Genomic DNA, 23,883 nt, shown 5'->3' with positions numbered 1-23,883 from the left:
AAGGGCCTTGTCAACATGAATCAAGAAGAAAAATGAGCGAGAGCACACAAACAACAAAACATTTGTGTGGTTAGTGGTTTGTTTTAACATAGTTAGATAAGTGGCTTGTATAATATTATTACAATATAACTGAATTTATGTACATACATATGCAAACACACAATGTGTGTGAGTGTAATATGTGAAAGTAGAGTAAATCTTACACCCTGTCTTTTTTTTCTTTTTTTTTAAACAGTCTCTGAATATGGTTTTTATCGCCATAAAAGTCGTTATTCAAACCCCCCTCCCCCCAGACTAGCTATCACATGCTCACGTACAAACACACATGTAAAGATTGACAAACACACACACACACACACACACACACACACACACACACACCATTCTTCTTTGGGAAAGACCCCAGAAACCAGTCTGTTGGTGTTACTGTCCTTGTGTTGGATCCTCATTAGCTGGACGCTAATCTCTGTTTTCTTGTGAAAAGATTCAATTGGATTTTAAAAAATAAAAATAATGAAAGCTTCTCTCTTCAAGGTAAAGAAAGTCAAGATTTAAAAAAAAAAAAAAAAAAAGGATTGAGATGACCCAAGTTGTTGTTTTTTTTTTAATCTGCAAACCCCGGGGGCCACAGGATCTCTGAAACACAACCCACAGAAATCCCTCAAAGTGCTTATTGCTCCTCCATCAGCTCGCTCCTCTTTTGTGTGCAGAACACTGTTCCGACAGTGGAAGCAAAATCTTGTTTGAAAAAAAAACAACCACTCCTCATCAACACAACCATCTTTCCTGCTCCACTGATCGCAGGGGCTGACAGGTCACTGGTTTACCCTTTGCAGGTATAGACCTCCTCCCTCTGTGTGCACTGCTTGCATTCGACGTAGCAGCACCAGCGCACCTGGCACTGGCAGGGCCGGGTCACCTCCCTACTTTGAGTGTTATGGCCTCGCCCGCAGCAGATTGCGTCGCAGTTCTTGTCCTTATAGCACTTACGGGCTGCCGTGCCCGACGAGTACTTGCTGGGTCTACAGAAACTGGGCGAGTCCTCAATGTGCAGCAAGTCCATAGTGCGAGGGATCTGATCGTTCAGGCCAGGCACGGGCTGCTGCTGCTGCTGCTGCTGCTGTTGCTGTTGCTGTTGTTGCTGTTGCTGTTGCTGTTGCTGTTGCTGCTGCTGCTGCTGCTGCTGCTGGCTCCGGCCTGTGGAGATCTCTCCCTCCCCCGTGGCCTCGTTGGTTGAGCTACCGACCTTAATGGAGGTCTCATAGCGCTGCTTCAGCTGCTTGCCGATCTCGTGGAAGGGCAGGAGCTGCCTCCAGCAGGTCTGGACAGTGCAGGAGCCGGAGACGCCATGGCATTTGCAAGTGGTCTCCACTCCGGCCTTGATTACCTGGGGCAGAGACAATGAAATACTGTTAACTGCCACATTAAAGGAATGTGATGAAAGCTATGTCATTTAATGAGCCTGTGTTTAGTAAGCAGTATTTCAAAGAGCCAAGATTACCCAAATATGCACACAATTAGACGATGAGGGTGGAGTGCAGTGGTTTGGGAGGAATGTAAGACACTGTGGAAAAGTATTACATTCACTGCTCTCTCTGATATAATAAAAAGAGGGAAAACAGAGGCTTCACATATTGCATGTGAACTATCATTAACATAATTCAGAAGGAGACCAAAATTACACTTTGTCTAAGCCTTCGTATTAAAGTGCAAAAGAATATTAGCTGGTGGAAAGATTGATTTTGTTTTGATAACCACAGATTACATTTTGATCAAACTCAATGACTGTTATCATGATGCTTATAGAAGCACTCTCAAATAGACAATCCATTCAGACAACCATGGGAAAGAGAAGGCGTATGTAGATGCTGGGCACTATTCTTTTACTGTAAATCTGTTTTCTAAACCCAGAGTTGATCGACTCAATCTTCTAGTGTGGTATTTATGCCACTACCCAGAGAATAAGTCATTTCAAGAAAGAGAAAGAAAAGTAAAGACAGTTCTCTCTAAATAAAATCATTCATAATTGCAATCGAAACATGAAGATCGTCAGCACATTATTTTAACGCTACTTGACCTCTCCGCAGTCAGCCAAAGTTCACTTGAGCATCAACCACAAAGTAAAAGCAGTGCATGTGCGAAAATCAATGACAATAACACATTGTCTTAGTTTGGATAGCATCTACAGTTCTTTTCTCAGACTGTGAAAGAGATCGGGGAACAGGAAGTGCATATTCATCACACCAGCAGGTCAAGAAAATTTGATAGGTCAGCTTTTAAATGTCGGGGGGATGCCGAGGCTAGCACATTCCAGCTCTGTCCTGTGTGGGAATTCATCTCGAAAGACTGCGGTATACCTCACTACATGTGCAGATCACAAAAAAAAGAGCAAAAACAATGTTGTAAATCTTTTATCACAAATTAAATCTCCTGAGAGATTGGATTTTGGAGAGCCACGCTGAAAAGGAAGAGCCTGCATTGGTCTTTTGGGAGAGGTTTGTGTCTGCTAACATTTGGGAAGTGTGCCTCTACTATAATTCATGTTGAAACCAAAATGAAAATGGCTACAATATGAGAAAAGCAGAGTAAAAGCAACATATTCCAAACCTTAAGTTTGCTTTGGCTTGACAGATTAAGACCATTCCCTCTATTTTATTTTACTATTAAAAACACTTCCAAGACGAAAACCCCACATTTGCTCACCACAAACAATTGCTGAATTGTGCCAGAGCACAAATGTGAGTCGCTGCCTATCTAATCTTGGAGAGAAAACCAAATATTGACTAATGAGCACTTTTAGATTTCACCAAATGTACAGTGGCAATTATTTTAATCAGGTTCTTTTCTTCAGGTTTCCTGGAGATTCATGAAACTCTATCTGCGGTTGTATTAAATTCCTCTTTGGTCATTCTAACCGTATACTTGAATAATGTGTTTCTTCTGGGACAGCAGTCATTTACCAGCTGTGTAATGTTTAAACTCCAGCATTACAAAAGCAAAACCAAAGATATGGTAGTACAGTATATCCGGGATAAGGCGCACAATGACTTGGCACTTCATGTTGCTGTTTGTCTACATAATTGCACAGAACTCAACCTGTATTATATTATCACAGTTTTCCCACCATTTAACTGATTCATGTGGTCAGCCAACATTTCTGTTTAAATACTGTCTGTGACTCCAAATGAACCCTGACACCATTCAAACCGTTTTCTTGATGAGTGTGTCCTGGTTGGCCTCATGTGTGTATTATATCAATTTTGCTTTCAAATGGTTGAAATTATTACTTTAATAAAAGGCAAATTAAGATGACAGTTGGTGTAAAGATACTGCTATAAAATGATTGTGTACTTTACGATTGTCTTTCCTTTGAACGTTACTCCCTAAAATGTAACATCCCTGAGTCCCTAAATCACCGTTTAATGTGTTAGACAAATTTTTAGCTAATAAAATGCTGTTGCTGTCAAAGTCCCAGACAAGCTATATGATAATCAATGAAGCAGTGAATGGCAAAAATAGAGACCATAAAGGGTCATTCCAACAATGTAGTATTGCACGTCCATAAAGTTTTAGGATTCACAACAGATTACAGAGACAGATTAAAGCAAGAGCGGTCAAAATCGATGCAGCAGAGGCCGAGATATTTTTAACTTTTCGTCCCTGGTTTTGCGATTATGAGTGACGCCTTTCAGATTACACATACAAGTTTGATTCTTTGATGATATAAAAATATCTATTAGAGCAGCTTTAAGTAAAAGTGATGTAAGTTAAATAATATTCACAGTTTTTAGTAAGATCCCTCCAGAGCCACAGAAGACATTATATAACTGTTTTCATGGGCTGAGTAGTACTCCCCATTATTAGAAAAAATGACTTTGATGCGTAAACTTATTGCAGTGCCCCGTAAATAAAGCATCGCCATCTTCTCACTCTTACCTTCATGCCCACATTTGTGTTGTGCATGTCCACGCGTGCACGCAGGTCCTTGTTGGAGCGTTTGCCCAGGAAGTCCTTGACAAACTTGTTTGCGTATTTGAGGTTGTCTCCGCAGCCTCCCCACTGCCACGCCTTGCGGTTCTCCAGGTCCGGGGCCTCATCACACGTGCAGCGCTCCATGCGTCCTGCGCTGCAAGCTTTGGCCATCGCATGGGTTAGGCCCGCCGAGGAGATGGCATACAGGAAGGCTGTCTCTTTAAATCCTGGAAAAGCCCATTGGAGAGTGACAAATTAGAGGCAGGAAAATAGAAAAAGAGTTTGGTGCACCAAAATCTATCAGAGAGTTCCTTTAATAATATTTTTCATTTTCAATTTTTACCACAGGGGAGTAAAATACACAGATTCTTCAGTAGCCTTCCTAAGTGTGAAAATGAAACCCCATACCTCTCTTTAATATATTGGCTCGGTGGCGCCCCTCTAAGGTACAGTTCCACCTCTCAAAGCGGAATTGATACTGGCATTCTAGTGCGCTCATGGTGATGGCCTCTCTCAGGGTCTCAGCCACACCCGGGTCTCGTCTGCACATCCTGCGCTGCTTCTTCTCCAGTTTGAGCCGGTCGCACAGCTTGTAGTGGGCTCTGCCCACGTTCTCCTCTGGTAGAGAGTTCAGTGGCAGGATAGACAACGGTTCATTACCTGTCAACCTAGAGGAAAGATCACAGACACACTCAGGTCAGTTAAAACAGCGCACTGAGAGGGAGTGGATTCATCTTGATAAAGGTTCCAATAAAACACAGGATGCTGACCTTCTTGGATAAACAGTAAGTGTTGCAAAGATATACTACACAAACAGCACAGGAAGCGCAGCTGGGGCATATAATGCTCAAAAGTTTGGTTAATGTTCAAATGAATTCAGCTGTTCGCTGGTTAATGTTCTGGGGAATTCAACATTTGCTGGAGATTGAGATCAACCTCCAGCACAGGCGTGTCTGTGTATAGAGCAAATTCTCTGCAGAGGTGGAAGAGTTCTTTCTTTACATAAGAAGTTCCTGACACCGTTTTGTCCCTGTTTTAGACCTCACACACTAATGAAGTCACAGTATGGGGACATATTTTAAACAAAGGCATGCAGTGAACCTGACAGTCACACTGTACATGTGAAACAGTAGCCAGCGGATACTTGGTTTAATATTTATATCGTATCCCGAGGGGGGGAGGGGGATGTCACTCACAGCAGCATTGTATAGATTTAAACATGATCACACTGCAGGATTTACACTCTCATTATAGATGCTCCATAGCAAAAGTGAAATATAACAAGCAGAAGTTTCAATTCTAAACATGGTATGGAGAACATGTGGTAGACTTGAACTCCTTTCATCAGTTTATTTAAGGGAAGCATATATAAAACACACAAAGCGGGGACTGCCACATAGCTGGCAAAACCAACGACCAGCGTTCTGAGGTTGTGATGGGGAGAGCAGAGCATTACTTTCATAAACACACATAGGGGACATGACTGTCAGCCTGTGACCATTTTGGTCACACCAACTGACAGGATTGGCACCGTAGTTGTTCATTATGTGGAATTTCTGGCCTCCTTTACACCCTTAAAGTGAAACTGAAGAATAAATGGATTTACAGAACTCACAAAAGCACAAGTCCTCTGACCAACGTGCCTTCACAGACGGACTTGGGACATTTAAAGGACACATTTGTAAATGGATTGACACCTCGCCTAATGCTGCCCTAATGAAATGCAGGACTCTTTCACTACTACTTTTTGCTTTCACTGGAAAATTAAGTCTTTGTAAAAAAAAGTGAGCAAAAAAAAAGGATTAAAAAGGACAGAGTTTTGCATATGAATGTCTCGACAGAAACAATCCATGACACCCATGATCAATCATGAATTGTCCATCCCTTCTTGCACGTAAAAAGTCCAACTATAAGACTGTTAAGAGTAACCTAATGGATCAGTGTAACAGAAATGATTCTGCAATATTGTTGTAAATGTGCAGAGCACCTGCTGGATGTCCACACTGCTTTAGTTAATGGAGCAGGAGTGTTGATCGGTGAGCTACATTACTTACATTTTTGACTTCATTACTCTTTTTCAGAGAAGATTCTGTCACCACTCATTTTCACTTCATCCTCTAGCAGAAGGTCACAGGAGTTCTTCAACATGAGATTTGTTTTAATAAGTCCAATAACTGACTGAAATGTTTCCCCTCGAGTCCTCTGTTTCATACCAATGGACTTAATAGTTCACATATGCTATACGATATTGTCTTTACTAAGCATTCATGGCCTGGTTGAAAATCCGAGCAGTCAAATTAAAAAGGAGGCATCAGGATTTGCTTTCTGATTGGGTCAAATGGTTTCCTTTTTAAAAAGTGTGTTTGCCTTTCCTTAACTTGTCTGACAGCTATGAATTTTCAAATGGAAACCTGGCAAGCTGTGTCTTGACAGAGATTGCTCTCCCAACACACTTAGAGAGTATAAAAATGTATGGTTTGAGGCGTACAGAGTGAAGCATACACAATGCACGAGAACTGTCTCGCTGTGAAAAATATTTTCCTCTTGTTTGTCTCATGCTTTGTTAAAATGCACTGTGTTAACAATGCCAAGGAAACATATTCAAAGTGCCAAAACAAACAATTTCAGCTGACCCGGTATGTTACATATGACTGACAACCGTTTCACAACATTTCTATGGCAAGCAAGGAGACAGGAATTGAATGTAGGCGCCACGTGGGGTACCTGCCTAAGTCCATTTGAAATACCAGTGGTGAATTAAGAATCATGTCAATTTTAAGATGTATTTCAAATTCACACTACACCGGGAAGCAGTTCACTACTGCATATGTCTGCAATACTGAAAACAATAAAATAAGCACATTTGAATTAAATGTATACTCTATAAATATATACATATATACACATACATAAATACTAATATATATATATGTGTGTGTGTATATATATATATATATCTACATACATACATACACACACATACATACATACTATACATACATACATACATACACTGTATATATACACATACAGATTGGCAAAGAGATCCAACTATCAAATGGTGGTCTTAATTTACTTAATACCACCAATCTGACGTGCACATTCCTCGGTAAGGCGCGCATAGTTACACGTATCAGCGTCCAATCTTCCAAATGCCCACATGCCTGCAAAAACAAGAGACCATTAGAGTGACAGGCCTCAACTGTCTGTGTGACGTACGCCTGTCTGAGCGCAGCTGGAGGGAGGCCAAAGATGACATGAGACTGATCTCAGCACTACTGTCTCTGCGGCTTTTTTACACAAAGGCATATTTCTAGCTAGTTTCAAAGACAGCCCAGAGGCAAAGCATGGAGGGGAGAGATTTGAGAGCGGAGAAACACTTCACGTCTCCAGAGAAGAAACTACTGGCCGTAGCTCGCTCTTGTGCATGTTTCCACTCTGTGGCAGACCAGAAAATAGTCAGAGAGTATACAGATGTAATCCATTTCTTGTGTCTATTATCTATTACTGGATGCCCTTTTTGATTTCTACAACATTATATGTTTATTAAACAGAGTTGACAACTTTAATTCAACTGGAAATCAAATAAAATATTTTCACTGGATGCAGGACCATGACCCCTGCTGTCACACAAAAGGGTCCCACATTCCAATATGGTGATCTGCAAAAAAGAAGAAATATCACACTGCTGTTTGCTGAAGAATGAACTTATTCAACTCACTTAGAGGAAAAGAGAATTGGAAGACAGCACAGTGGCTGAATCACAAAAATCATTACAAATCTGAACTTGAAATCTTCTGTCAAAAGGAAATAATTTGTTTTCCCATAACAATGACGACCTTTAGGAGAAAACATGTAAAAACCCAACCACATGTCATCTTTGACAATGGACTATTCATAGAGGGTTTATAAACTGTAGTCTCGCTTTGCCGGACCATCCTCCACAGCGCTGCGGAGGAGGGTCTGGTTAGTCCACACAGCATTCCAGGATAGGAGAAAAACGTGCTCTGGTTAATTGGCATTCCTTTAAACTAATCACAATTGTCATGGGCAGCGCTAAGCTCCTGATGTAGCCGCTGCCAAATAGCCTCGGGAAGGAACTTGTTTTGGTGGAACGTGTACGTTCGAAAGTTGTTTTAGTCGTGCAACAGAAAACTCAGATTGGACAGATAGTCTAGCTAGCTGTCTGGATTTACCCTGCAGAGATCTTAGGAGCAGTTAACCATAGTCCTCATAAATCCACCGGAGTTTAGAATTCCAACACAAAGAAAGCGGAAGGTAACGGACATCCGCGAAAAGAAATGCATCCGGCCTGCGGCACCGTAGCAATCCCGGAAGTGGATATAGACTAATAAACTGTAACTCATGGCTTTATGAAGGGTTAATACATATTGTATTAAAGCTACATAGATCAGTTAAAAGCCATTAATACAAACAGTATTTTTAAGTTGCCAGAAAGGGAAAAATCCCCTTGACTGATAGAACCATATCACCACTTTCCTTCCACAAAAAAAATGTTGCAGTGGATCTGGACCGTAATCCAACAGATAAGGCATTAAAGGGGATATATTTTAATAATTTCCAGGTTCATACTTGTATTTTGGGTTTCTACTAAAACATGTTTACATGCTTTAATGTTCAAAAAACATATTTTTCAAACTGTCTGTCTGAATATACCTGTATTCACCCTCTGTCTAAAACGCTCCATTTCCAACATTTTAGGGCTCCATCAAATGATCATTTTCTCCATTAATCAATTAATTGTTTGGTTTATGAAATGTCAGAAAACAGAAAAAAAGCTCATGGTGAAGTCTTGAATCAGCCTGTTTTGTACAAAGAGCCATACGATAGTCACTAATCTACAAATATATAACACAAAGAAATTGAATATAAAAAAATAAAAAATAAAATCAAATGTTGGGGGTTATTGCTTTCAAACGAATCAATTTTTAAAATGATTGCGTGCATTCATTTTCTGTTGATCGACTATTCAATTAATCAGCAAACATTTTCAGCTGTACAAAATAAATACCAAATAGAATATACAATTCTTCACAACCTGGAAACCTGAAATCTGTTCATCTAATAACTGATCTATAAAGCACTAATGAATTATCTTCTGCCATTAATACAGCCATTGGTTACAACTTATAAACCCTTTATAAAGGGCACCTTATTAGAAAGTACAGTTTACAGTTGCTTATCCCCAAACATATTTAAAGACTAAGTGATGTTCAGGGACCTACACAGTATCTCTGCCACACTGAATTAGAAAGTAAGAACATGTAACTCTGTTTTCACATCATGGACCGAAAATGGTAGGTGTTTTTGTTTGAGGTGTTGGCACAGCAACACCAATTACACGTGGAATATAACACCAACATATAAAACTCATTATTATCCTACGTGAGGTGGGATTCTTGCTGATGTTTGCTCAGCTTTGCTTTTTCCATTCACACACTTGCCTCTACACACTCCTCGCAGACATCACTGCCCCACTCTCACACTGCGCCTCCTGCACTGTCTTTCACTTAGTAACACCGGAGTTTGTTTAGTCCTTTCTCTTTACCTGTCAGCACTTCCCATTGGCCGTAACTTTTACTTTATGTACATTTTCCAAGGCAGCGGGTTCAGTGAAAACGCCTCATTTCACACAGCGGAGTCGATCCCTCAAAGAAATCATTGACTAGTACTAAACTTTGCCATCATCACTCCCTCTCTGGCTTTACATTACAGGCCTGGAAGTGACCCTCAGCTGGTAATTCTGCTCGTTTTTCACTGGTTTAGTATGTAAATAGTTAAGGAGGTGTAATAATACCTAAACTCTTAGATAGTGGCAAACATCATCTCTCTTACTTTAACTTTTTTGGCCTAATTGAATTGCCTGCTCCGTGTATAGGGTTCACAGACACATGCTGTAGCTTTGTAACTGCTGGTGTTATTCATATACTCACACAACCATATATAAACAAAGGTGGCTCAGTCCATGTTTAGATAGATATATTTACAAATAATCTATTAGATGCAGTGCTAAAACAATTCATTCAATCATTGGTTCCAGCTTTTTAAAATGTAAAGATTTGCAGTTGATGAGTAATAAAAAAAAATATTCACAGCTGGACTATCAAACGGGACAATATATAAACCTATTTTAGCTTATCACTGATATGTTGGCACAAGAAACTGAAGTACAGAAATGCCAAAAATATGTCTGAGGTAACAGTGTCACCATTACAAAGTTTGTCCAACAGAGAGTACTGAGTTTTTTAACTGTAAAATGTTCCCTTCTTTCCTTAACAAAAACATAATTCATGGAATTCTTCAAGTTTTTCTAGTATGCCTTAAAAATGATTATTGGCCGATATATTATTGATTTTGTTATTTTTTACTTTCAACTCTCAAAAGTCCACTACCAGGGCTCTCGTTGTTGCCCTATTTAGATGTTTTTTTTCTCTTATCAGAGACATTTTTGCAACTTCTGCACACATTCACAGTAGAATAGAGCCATACTATTCAGTAACCCTCCGCCTACTTCCATGGCATGGATCCACCCAGTCTCACCTGACTTCATTCACTTCTAATTAAGGGTCTATTCTCACCTGACTTCACTCACTCCTAAGTAATGGTCTACTCTATAAGTCCCGCCAATTTCCTTTGTTCTGGCTGGCAGCCACAAGAAGCAGCATGTGAGGGCCCCCTTGTGCGTGATAAAAAAAACGCCAAGCCTCATCATCTCTTATCGCTCTAAATGTGTGCATAGTAACAATAAATGGCTTTAACAGAAATGTCAGTTGTCCCTCCTACATTCTTATTGATGTACACTGGTGATACCTATTCTCCTACAGTTTTTAAACATGTAATACTAACAATAATGTCAAGATAAATACTTTACTCTCTTTGGTGTTTCAACTGTTTGAAAATACCAATAAGTTACCAAAATGAAAACGGAAAAGTGTTTTGGCAAAGTCTGTTTATCAGCTTCACTCCACAAGGCTAAAAGGTGCTGGCTATGTTTGTGTATGTACTAAGCATAAACACGTGTGTGTGTGCATGCGTGCATGTGCACATGCATACGGGCACTACTACCTTAAGTCAACACCTACAAGAGCCAGTTGTGGCTGAACGCGCCCAGGCAGAAAAAGCACAAAAGCCACAGTTTCTCCATCAGCCTGAACTTGCAGGTTGTGTGGTCTGGTGTCTCGTAGATCACAATTTACCCCCCTCCTCCTTCTTCTCTTTTTTCCCCCTCTTCTCCGAACTTACCCTATTCCCACCGGTCGATTACTCTAAACGAATGCCAATCATTCCGCCCAGCTGTTGGCTCAAACAAAGCCTCCTGTAGACAAAACCACCGCTGTCTACGAACGTAACCTACACAAGACAATGACGGACATGAACATGTGTCCTGGAACAGTTCAGCTGTCATGAAGACAAACTACCGTGCTCACCTGAGATTAATCTGTACATATTTTAAAAAAATCAAACATTGAGTTTCTGTAGGAAATTAAACTCGCCAGTGCTGATCTACTTTTCTCTCTTTCACTTTTTCCTTCTACCTTCACAGTGTTTAAAATGCTCCTTTTTTGGGGGGGTGGGAAGTGTGTGCTTTTCTCAGAAATGTTGGATGAACTTCAGACCACCCTGCCCAAGTCCCATCTGGTGTATCACAGCCCAAGCCATGCCAGAGGTTGTAGGAATGTGTATGTGTGTGGTGTTTTCCCTCTGGCCCACTCTAACTATAGCTGACAATGTGCTCCACAGCTTAAACTTGAATAATTGAAGAAACCATGAATCAGTGTCAAATGACTCTCTGGTACAAGAAGTCTCCAGGCTATTGTCCACCTCCAAGAAGTTCAGAAGAGACTAAATTCTGCACTGAACTCAGATATTTTCTCCCCAACACAATTCATTCCCCAAGTCCTTAAAACCAGAGATAGAGGAAAGAGTAAACTATTATCTACAAGGCTAAGATAAGTTTAGTCACTGGTTGAAAAGCACGGGTTGTTGTGACTACTCCTAACAATCTGGGGTTGACACAGTACAGTAACATGAACGCCTTTGAAAACAAAGTGGTACTGGCCTGGGACTTAGTAAGTCATTATTAGTTGAGTAATGAGCCTTTCAGCATAGTGGGGATGTCATGCAACATCTAGAAGCACTGCTATTCACAATGTGAGGGGGGGAAAGTCCGCTATCTTGTAGGACTTAACAGGATATGACCCAATGTTATGTCATCTGCTGTCCCTTCTGATCATTTACAATCCACATATGCCGTGTCAGACTACTCCCACTAACGTACTAATGTACTCTCTTGATATTTTAAATGTGAATGGCATGCTGCATTAGGAATATTTTCTTTTAAGTCATTGTATTCTCATTCCACACAAAAAGTTAAACCAGAAAAATATCTGTCTTTTAATTCATAAAAAAGGGGGAAACGTTACTGCTCAGCCTAATTTTTTAATCCACAGCCGTGAATGCATGCGCTGGTAGCTGAGCAGTAGGACTACAGGACCAGGTTTGGGAATGGGAGTGTGGGGCATGGTAAGAGGTTTAACTGCTATGTGAGAACTCAAGGCTTCTAAGGTCAGCAGCTCAGTTATAGTCACTGTGTGACTGGCACAGATTGGGCGCGCAGCAGTGTCCGCATGACTCCCCTGTTCTAGCCTACACCATGGCACAGAGCAGCCCTGTACCAGCGCACCGACGCACCAAACACGTTCAGGCACACATACTGTATTCGGCTTTAACCGCTTCGCACATGCAGACACAAGACCCAGACTATGGTAATTTAGTGAGAGAGCAAAACAGTTTGACTATAACCTATAAAGAAGATATTTACATTTAAGTGTGCAGAGACTGGAAATATCAGGTTTGTTCATTCCTCTTACACTGGGCAAAAGCACTCCTGTGAATAAACTGAGCATGCAAAGTCAAACCGCAAAATCCAAAACAAAACAGTTGCTGTTTTGAATCACTCATGCCTCAGTAACTACAAGTGGCTGAGTTAATTAACGGTTATTTGCTCTTACTACTGAATGATTACTTTTGTTCGTGAAAGGCCTACAGAACCCAAATGCAACAGGTTATTGTTTTTAATCTGAAATATTGAAGTTTGAACACTTGTTGTATGATACAATATGGTAATTTATTGTCTGGACTGGAATTCATTTTGCATCATTCATTTGAACATACAAATATCACTTTTCATAGACGTACAAAATGCATCAAACAGTCATGTTTGTGACAGTAATTTCAAAGTTAAAGACGGAAAGTGTTGTTAATGTGCCTCACCTGACAAATATTCCCCAGAAGCATGAGTTTCTGTGCATGTACACACAGCTAATTTATCGCCTGGAGTGAAAAGGTTTGACTCTTGACAACTGATTGATGATTAAAGCAGCAGCAACCAGTTGAAAGTCATGCAAATGGACCATTTCAATGTGAACTAATCTACTTCAGGGTTAATCACAGCGCAGATCGTTTGCCATGCCTAGGCCCATTCATGTTAGCGTACGTCTGACTGTGTCCATTCTCAAACTAAAGCTCAGGCTTTATGGATAAATATGCCTTTTGGGGCAAACCTTAGTCTATGTAATAACACCCATTTGGCAAACACACCATTTGAGTAGAGTATCTGAGTGCATGTCAGGTCAGGCTTCTATATGATTGTGTTTATACAAGATGTACGTCCTGATAAAGTCCAGTGAAAGTCTAACCCTGCAGTTTTGAAATGGTATGAAGAAATTTCTTTCATCCTTTATGAAATTATTAATCTTTGCAAACAGGTGCATGACATTAAAAACGAAAGACGTTTTAAATTGTGAAAATTGACAAAAGATAATAATAAAACAATGTTAGACATGACAAATGCACAGATATCTCTATAAGGCCAAATCCTTATTTAGGGTTTGTCAATCTGCTAATCTTGGCAGGTATGTAAAGTGCCATGTCTCTTTTATCCCCACAAACCAGGCAGAGAAAACGCCTGTGGTCAAGGATGGAAAACACAGGACATAGTGGTCACACTAACTAGCATCATCTCCTCAATGCCTGACCACTAAAAGTATCTTGAGTTTATATTAGTTTTCCTGTTTTTCAAATTGCCCATGTCTCCAGCGCCATCTGCAAAGATCATCATGCATTACCAACAAGAGTTTCCTTCCCATATTTTCTCACTATCCACCAATGAAGTGCACAGCTGACTGTTGGGACAGTCATTTTAAAATCAAATATGTCTTAGCTGCGGTCTCCTCGGCATGCTGATGACACCAGAACTGTAAGTGTGATGTGAGCTGGCCAAACACATTTTAAAATACTAACCAAACCATGTAATCTTAAAAATATTCAGAACAACCATGTTATTATACAGTATGAGCCCCATAACAACCCACTACAGACACCACTGAAACCTCCATAACATAGGTGTGTACTACTCTGCAAATTTTGACGATTCAACCTGTTAAACAGTAAGGCTGTGCATCTTAGTTTAGAGAAGACATGATATTCTCTGCAGAGAGGGGATTTTTTGCTTTGTAAGTTGAAAGACACTTTGTACATGTCATGCAGGTTGACCACAACTAAGCATACGTAGAACTATTTTCTTTTCCTAAATTATTTTTCACAGACTTGGCTGCCTTTACATTTGATGTTTTCTCATTTCATTTCCCACTCTCCTACTATTACACAAAAAGGTTACAAAGTGCTGATTGAGGACCATCCTGCACTCTCAGAAGGCGCTGCACCGCCCTGTGGCATCCACAGGCATAGCAGGCCTTTCCACGGGGATGTTATAGAGCAGAGCACTCAAAGCACAGCTTAGCTCAAATCCGGATTTATCAAACAGAAATATAAAGAAAACAAAGCTCTCTCTTTTCAGAGGCCATGCCGTTATCTAAGCCTCCAGGGTTGCATGATCTCACCAGGCTACATGGTCACAGCGCTAGTGCTGAGAGAATCCTATCTTCTTGGCTCACAGTAAAGTGATACCCTTTGAGGTGTGGCTGTAGCCACAGGATATCCTATGAAGTTGGGAAATCCCTCTATCAATGGTGCTCCCCGCCCTGCTGCGCGTCAGGGCTAATCAGTCCTTAAGGCCTGGTAATGAGACGCCCGCCACCACTGTCTGCCAGGCATCGCCAGCCTGAGCCCACACTAACTCTGCTGCTCCTAATGAGTGGTAATCACCCAGCAGCTCCCCACAAACCACTGCAGGGATGCCGGCACGCACATGAGGCAGGCAAACTAAAAGACGGGAGGGGAGAAAGAGAAGGGAACCAAAGGAAATGTTTACATGGAGCCTTTTCAAAAACAACTTGTAACAATTCTGTGCGAAAGAAATGTGGCTTCTTTAAACTTTAAAACACACACCGTTTGATACACACCAGGAACTAATTCAGCACAGTGATAAAAACCTTTTACAGCTATAAACTGAAAAATCCCTCCTCCACAGTAAATGTACACACATCCCATTTGTTATCCTGTTGTTTTTGGCATTCTGCCTCACTTAATGGAGCGCTGAAAACAATAATACTTTCTGAAAGGGTATCAGCTCTGTTCAGGAACTAAATGCAGATAGAGTGTTTAAGGATATCACAGTAATTAAACCACTATATTTGCTTCTTCCGGATGCTGCAGTGCCTCTGTGATTGGTTAATCCCAGTTGCATGACTGTGGGCAGCCTTCCTGTATATGTCGCACATGAACTAAATAAAAACAAACTCTTGACTCAGTGTTAGGACTCGCATTCAGCACAGTTTACAAGACCACTGAATGATATGCCTTTTACAAAAACTCAAATTTAAACCAACAGTCATCTCAGAGAGCCCTCTGAGCCCCGACAGGGTCAACTGAGCAAACAAATTACTTCCGTCTCTGACAGTTTACACAATATCTCATCAAGGTGCTGCAACCTATCAAATCAAGTAACGGAAGCTCAGCCTACATCTACGATTCAAACTCTAATGATAACGGATTAAGCAGAACCAGCACCTGCCACAACAGGCTGAGGGAAAGAAAACGAGTGCTCACATTCTTGTGGCAAAGGATGACAATTTAAGCGGGTGCTTGACTACGCCAGGAATCCCACCCCACCCTCGACTGCGCAGACTATGGGCAGGAGAGATTGTGTTTATGTTACACTTACGCTCCACCGCACTCTGGAAATTGGGTATGCAACATTGACCCTCTATTTTGAGTAAATCAGTACTCAAGAGGCCCTAGGATGCCTCATGCTCATGGAATATTTATTTGAACAGGTTTGTACTAGTGTGTTCCACAGTCAAAGCTGAGCTAGACTGTGCTGGAGTGTCACCGGTGTCGAGTTTCTGGGAAGTTGGCCACAGGGCAGTCACATTTTGTATCTGTGTCACCTGTGCAGGCTCTTTCAGTATGTTTCATGTTCCTCAGCTGCAGGGCTAAATCATTCACGGACACTCATTCATATTCCCTCCTCACTGAACCACGGAATAATAAATCTGGGAGTATCGTAATACCACATGTCTCGCTGCACTACACAGGCCACAGATAAAAAAAACAGACTGACATAGGGAATTGAAAACAAGTACTAACTGAATAAGTAAATATGCATTGCCATTAGGACCATTAAGGCTGATGTGAGTGCCAATTTGGCACGTCAGCCTTAATACATACTGCCTGCCAAGGGAGGGAGACAGAAACAGAGTGCAGGGTTACATTTGTCTTTTTAATGCAACTTTGGAGCTGAAACCAAAGACAGAAAGTACTTGATATGTGCATGAGCATTAGAGATGATGACGTTGTACTGAGAAGGACCGAGATATTTCCATCATACAGAGATATTACAGTTGTCGTACAGCATGTTTACATCACTCACATGAGTGCCAACTCTTCGGTCCAACAGCCAAGAGAACAACATTTACCCAGGCATGTAAAAAACTGTGTAAATCACAACAATCAGGTTTATTCAGACAGTTTGATATCTAGAAAATGACTCAGTACTCCCCAAATTGCTATTCTTTTTATATATTTTTTCTTTTTGTTTTTAAATTTTTGTAAGATTTTTATACCAACATAACTTATTATTTTATACCAACATACCTTACCTTAAGAAGATAGCCTATACACCCAGGAGAAGCTAAAACCCACTTCAACAGGTAGACAGGTCTATCACACAAGTCTAATGGGCCCTTAGGGGACACTTCCTGTTCCCAGATCATTTAACACTCCTGGATCCTGCACAACACCCATGCCTACAGAACTATAAATTTGACTCTGCTGGAAAGGCTTCAAGTGTCATCACTCCACAGTCTACAGCCATTTGTCTCTGTGCACGTCTGCTCTGTTTGCAGCCAAGGGGAGCACTAACAACACCCATCAACACAGATATTAGATACTATGGAAAAGCACCCAGATCTTGCTTCCGTGCTTTAGTGTGACATGCCACCTTGGTACATTTTGTTCTGTCAGTTTGTAAAGATTATGTGTTGGATAAAAACTCTTCAGTTGCAGGTGAAACATGGCTGCTCTTCCACCTGACATGCTGACCTCATTTGAACAACCTTGGCTTCCCTGCAGGGTTAATGCTCTTCTGTAACTTAAGAAAAAGCTAAGAGTGCAGTTCATGTGAGTAGGCAAACTGGAGTTCAGTGCATTAGTAGGCACTCTGAAGTGGAGGTCATAGTGGGCTACACCTATAATCCAAGGCATTCCCTGGGAATTGCTTAGTTTGAAATATACACCCTTGTGCTCTTTCTAAATTAAACATTATTGTCTATATGACATGATACATGAAACGCTAAATGTTTCTGATTAATTTCCTAACACGTGTTCCAAGTGTTGTTTAAAGTTGATGGAGGCAGCAGGAAGAAAAAAAACCCTGCCAGAGTTGTGTGATGTTTATGCTGGATGGGGGAATTTTCTGTGCAAGCTGAGCAGACGTTTCGGCCACCAGTTCAGTCAGTCAGATTGCTTTATTGTTACCAGCTGTGGAGTCTGAGGCATATACAATCACCTTTCGCTCCGCGGCAGTTTTCAGAGTCGACTAAGGATATGATTTTACAAGTGTTTCAGCAAAATAATCACTCGACCGCTACCTGCCATTCAAACGTGCCAGGGGTTACTTTACAGTGGGCGCTGGCTCAATTGTCAGGGAAAGAATGGGGTGAACTCTCCTTGGCCAACATTACTCCGAGGCTGCATTTACCTATAATATATGCTGTGTTTATGGGCTTGCTAAGAGCTGACCCTGTCATTTTTTTTTTTTTTTTAATTGTCAGCAGCTTCAGTGAGGCCAAATCATGTGCAGACAACCTGTTGCAGCACCCAGCTGCAAGGGGCCGCTGAGCGCTGCTCAACCCCCGCCAAATGACACCTCACTGACCCGCGGATATTAATGCAATCAAAACAACTCATAGAACAAATCAAATGTTTTTGCTCCAGAGTCGCTAAATAAAATTGCGTTAAAAAATAGTTTCAGTAAGTTTAAAGTAGGAACAAAGTTTTTACCTGCTATGTATTTCAGGAACCAATCAAATCAATGAAAGCAGCATCATGCATCACTGTAGGCTATGTCGGTCTGTATGTCTGCCAGTCCTTACCCGAAATATGCTGCGGTTGGTCCAGGCAAGTTGAGAAGATACACTATGACAGTGAACGATAACCATCCCAGGAGTAGGTGTCCATCCAGCATTTTGCTGCGGCTCCAGGGCAGATCATTTCGTTTCTCCTGAGTAGCTGTGTAAAATCCCTTGTTGAACGTCCAACACTTCTTATACAGAGAGGAGCTGCGCTGCGCTCCTCCCATCAGCGAGAGAGAGAGAGAGAGAGAGAGAGAGAGAGAGAGAGAGTAATATGGCAATACATACTAGAGAGAGCTGAACTGATTCACAATTCACTCTCAGGTTCCAGACAGACACATCTTCTCAGTTGTCTTCATTTATGATTGGCATGACAGTTTCTCCTCTGTGGGCGTTTTAAGCACCATACCGTAAGTGTGTGTGCAGACTGAGGTCAGTCTGAGCTGGCCTGTGTTCAAATACTTGTTTATCATCAGTCAGTGACAGTTTATTTCCAGAATGGCAAACCCTGCATTTGTCAATCCAGCACAAGCAGGAAAATACAGTCCATGTCTTGCACTGTATGGATGTGAAGTCCATATTGGCTAAGAAAAATATATTAAAATTGTAATTTTTACAACAAAATGAACAATTTTCTGCAGAAATAAAGTTGTATCTTATGTTATCTTATTTTTGTGTAGCAGTGGAAAGTAACTAAGTAAGCTTATTGCACTATTAAGTACTGCACTTTAGTACACTTTTGACATGGTCTATATACCGTATATGACCAAACAAGCTCACCACCAGGGCAACACCATCCTGTCATACGATTGAAAGCTCCAGAACAAATTCTCGAGCATTTACACAAGTGGACCTTATGTTGAAATAGTTTTGTCAACTACTGTTTCCAAGGTCAAGAATTAACTTTTAAATCTGAGTTTTAACATATTTAGTAGGATATGGAGTGAACTATTTCCATATGCTTATACTACTTTCTATATTGTACTTTTTGCTCCACTACATTTATCTGACAGCTGGAGTTACTTTGCAGATTCACAGAAAACATATAATGGGCTTATAAAATATGATGCATTTTGTTTGACATTAAATTGTCCAACTGTATTAACAAGTTAAAATTAGCTCCACCTGAACTAAGAGTAAACATGTATTCACTCACAGGGGTCATTTTCCTGCATAACAAGTACGTTTTGCTTTTGATACTTAAAGTGCATTTTGCTCAAATAGCTACTCAAATAAGGTTTCAAATGCAGGATTTGTACTTGTTATGGAGCATTTTGTATGTTGTAGTATTGCTATGTTTGCTTAAGTAAATGATCTTATAATTTTTTTTCTGCCACTACTGCATTGTATTTCGAGGTTTTATAGTCATTATCATGTTTATAGTCATATAGTCACAGTCTTTTTTTGTAAGTTTTGCTCTAGACATTGCATTATAAAATAGTTCACTCATATGCCCCATATATCATCGTGCCTGTGTTGATTTCATCAGTCAAGAATACATCATTTGCCAGAAAAGGCTCCATGTTTGATAGATTTTTGGTTAAAGATTGTCTGTTGAAGTCAAATATCAGTCTGGTCTTGTTTTTTTGCGAGGCACAGCGATCACTTCTCCTAAACCATGAGTTCATCTGCAGTTCACAATGAAGAAAGCTAATTTATCCACAAATATAACTGTAGGCGATTTCGCAAGAGCTGAAGACGAAACCTTTAATCACTTTGCATAATATCATATTAAGCAGCATAAATCAATTGGCAAACTATCAATCATTCTGGCAAGTAATCTGAACGCTTTGGCAGGCCTGCTCTTGAAAAAAATTTACTCTTCCTACGCATTTGATTGCATAAGATTTGAAGATTACCAAAACGTTTAGTTATTGTTACAGCAAAGATTCTCTAACATGCAAACCCTGTGGACTCACTTGTAGTAGAAAGTTACATGATTGGAAAATACATACATTAACATATTATATACAGTAAGCTTGAAACAATAGATTATTTCACAAATAAATGTAACTAAAACTAAGGTTGATATTACCATTTTAATGTATTATTTCAAAACAGACTAGATGATTAAATGAGAGTAATTCCCTGAAACAACTACACTGGCATGACAGCAATATCTTCTAGAAGCAGTATTACAGATTTGTTGATGCTGACCTCTTGATTTGTAAATGATATCCACTGACTGTTTGCCAGCTGAGAATGTCTTTAGTCAGGGACAACCCTACTTAACTCCTGTGTAAACACCTTTCAGTGGCTTAGCTACCACCTGACATCTTTTGTGTCCGCACACACCTTGATTTCTGGCACTTAAGGAGAGGTACAGTATCTGAAATTGGGAAGGGTCCAGGTTTTTTCAGCTACACCTGGGGAGCGCTCCTGCCAGGATTCGGAATGAAGTCTATTCATTCCCAATCTCAAACAATATCCAGCCCGTTCACCGCAGATCACAAACAGTCACAGATGGGCCAAGTGGCTTCACAGAGCCAGGTTTCTACTTACTGTGTGTAAACAAAATAGCACCTCAAATTAGAGATTAAAGTGAGCAAACTTGATCATTTACGGTTGCATGTTTCACATGATACTGGATCTCTCATGATCGCTCCCATCAACAGATCCCTAGTTATTCGGCTTTTGCATAATGATATCTGAGCATGATTGAACATGACAGGTTGACTTGCTGCATTGTGGAAGGCTATTTAAAAGCCAGAGTTTGACATTTTGGAAAATGTGTTTGTTGAGTATAAGGCTACAGCCAGCAGCCAATTAGCTTACACTCATTTGATTAATCTTTAAAAAAAGGAAATAAGTATAAAAAGTTCAACTTGAGGTTTTAGATGGGAATTTATGTGTAAGACTATTTCTTGGCTAGGCGCAGTGATTTCCTGAAGTTTTTCTTTCACAGAAGGTTTTATGTACAGATTAGACAAACAAAATAAACCATGTTAATTAGTGAGCTGGTAGGCAGAAATTGTTATGCTTAGATAAGCTCAGCTGCTGGCTAAAGTGTCATATTTAACAGACAAACATTGTTATCAATTTTTTTTTATAATTCTCAGCAAGAAAGCCAATAAGTGCATTTCCCAAAATGACAAACAATTCCCTCATTTGTCACCATGTTATGAATGAAGAGGTCAGGGCTATTTTTCTGAGAAGCAAAATCATTCTGTGCATTTGCATGTGTAGCAATTATTTCATGTCACAGGCTGTTTTCATGAACCATTCGTACATATAACTACGAAAGGTAATGCACTGTAATTCGTATGTATTGCACATATTTATTGCTGTACGCACCACATTGACTGCTGCTGTATGAGACCACTCTGGTCCGCGTAGTGAGGAGGTTGAGGTGGTTGGTTGGGTCATAGAACACAGGGCTTTCAAGCAGGAAAGTTCTCCCGGGCAAAATACAAGACTTCACCCAGGAAACGCATGTTTGTGTCCCGGGAGTACTACTTAAGGGCCCTGGTGTTTTAATCTAAACCACAATCTTTTTTCTAATCTCAACTAGTCAGTTTGGTGCCTAAATTTAACTGTTGTCGCTGCATGATGGTCACCTTTTTGCCTCAGCTAAACTCAACTGCAACACCCTCTGAAACAACCGGCACCTCATGGTGACCGGTACCAGGCTCACAGTAACCTGTTCTTGGCTAAATTTGACTGTAAACGCCACTAAACTTAACTCATGTGACCAGTCGCGTAATTTCGTAGGATTATATACGAATTGGTGTGCATACATTTTCATATGATATAATACGAACCTATTCATGAGAATGCGTTGTTGCGATATTATGTGCGGGACTGTTTCTTTACTTCCTGGAGTCTCCGCTGGTTACCTGGCAACTGCTCAAAGCCAAGAAATAGTCCTGCACATAACCCACAGTAAGATGGCAAATTTACATTTTTACACTTAAACAGACAAGATATATCTTTAGCTTTACACATATCTTTAGCTTTGCACTTTAGCTGTACACACTGCCTCACGCACCTCATGGAAACAACACTTTATAACACTGACTGACTTGTAGGAGGCTCTTCAGCACTGCCACTTTACTTTTTTAAACTTTTTTTTTAAACTTTTTTATTGTGTGTATAATGGTATGCATCTATGGATGGGATGGGGGGCTATACAGTATGTGTCTACATGTGTTTTTAATGTAATGACTGTCCCGCTAGAAATGCTTTCTGTTTTTGTTTTTGTAATGAGCACACTGCACCAAATTCCTAGCAACTTAGTTGCATGGCAATAAACTATTAAATCTTGAATCTTGAATCTTTAGAGATGCTGGTAGGCGTACTTTGTTTTGTTCAAACAGAGCCAGGCTATTTCCTGCTAATTCCTTTCTTTGTGTTAAGCTAAGCTAAGATAATTGAGTTTTGGCAGTAGCTTCAAAGCGAATATTTCCCAAAATGTAAAACTATTGCTTTAAAAATTTCAAAAAATGCTGCTTTTTCACAAAAGATGACAGATATGTACTTGTATAACAGGATTCGAAGCAGTCACAGCTTATAACGTACTTAGACTAATGGATTTGTTGTTTGCATGATTCCCTAAATCTAAATCTCATGCGCAATATAATTCACACAGGTGAGCACTGAAAGCACAGGAATGCACTTTTTTTTAACATTATAAGCTTGTCAGTCATTCCTAAAGGGCAGTTATTCAAAAGCCTACAGGCCCCCAGTAAGGGCCATGCTTCTTAATAACACCTGGTTTTAAGAAGATCAGCGGGAGGGTTTGTCAGTACATGACAAGAATGGACACTAATCCCAAGCACTACCCAATGGTCCTGCATGTCTCTTGAGTGGGATAATTGATTCCCACACCCTTCTTAAAACACGCTCGCCCCCTCTTCTCAGACCCAGCAACCAAGAAAACAGAGCTTGTTTCATTCTGGTGTCGAGGGAACATGGCCATGAGGACAAAAGCGTGTGTTTTTTTCTAACAAGGCTCCTATGAGGGTTGAACTGAGGGCTGTCATAAGTGGTGTAGGTGGTAGCAGAAATTTGTTTGGTAATGGACACTAATCTCTTTAGGCAGTCAGGATATTTCCCCCTGCCTGCTGTTAGAGATACCTCCTCTACTTCTCTCTCAAAAGCTAACATGCATATATAACTGACCAAAATGCATTTTAGATATTATATTATGGCTCTTTCTGAAAATAGTCGTATCAGATATCCATGAGAAAGTCACCCCTTAAGTAACGGTGTAGAAGAAGTCAACTTTGTTTCAGCTCCAAGTGTGACTAGACTACTCAGTTCAGATTAGAGTGTTAGCCTGCAGTGTTACATTTCTTTTGCAATTACAATGATGTTCCTCTGGGCATTGAGGTTTGTCTGTGCACCCGCTATTCAA

The 23,883-nt window shown here is 40.4% G+C and overlaps 1 protein-coding gene across 1 annotated transcript; it reads right to left on the bottom strand.

Moving 5' to 3' along the window:
- Positions 1-610: 610 nt before the first annotated feature.
- wnt9a (wingless-type MMTV integration site family, member 9A) lies at positions 611-18,701 on the bottom strand. Its single transcript, XM_078264646.1, has 4 exons — positions 18,549-18,701; positions 4,381-4,640; positions 3,937-4,199; positions 611-1,387 (listed from the first exon to the last, which is right to left on the bottom strand). The coding sequence occupies exons 1-4, from the start codon at positions 18,638-18,640 to the stop codon at positions 824-826; spliced, it is 1,179 nt and encodes a 392-aa protein (XP_078120772.1). The 5' UTR covers positions 18,641-18,701; the 3' UTR covers positions 611-823.
- Positions 18,702-23,883: the final 5,182 nt, after the last annotated feature.

This window comes from Sander vitreus, chromosome 12 (genome assembly GCF_031162955.1).
Source record: "Sander vitreus isolate 19-12246 chromosome 12, sanVit1, whole genome shotgun sequence".
Taxonomy (NCBI): Eukaryota; Metazoa; Chordata; class Actinopteri; order Perciformes; family Percidae; genus Sander; species Sander vitreus.
This window is presented reverse-complemented; position numbering and strand designations above follow the sequence as displayed.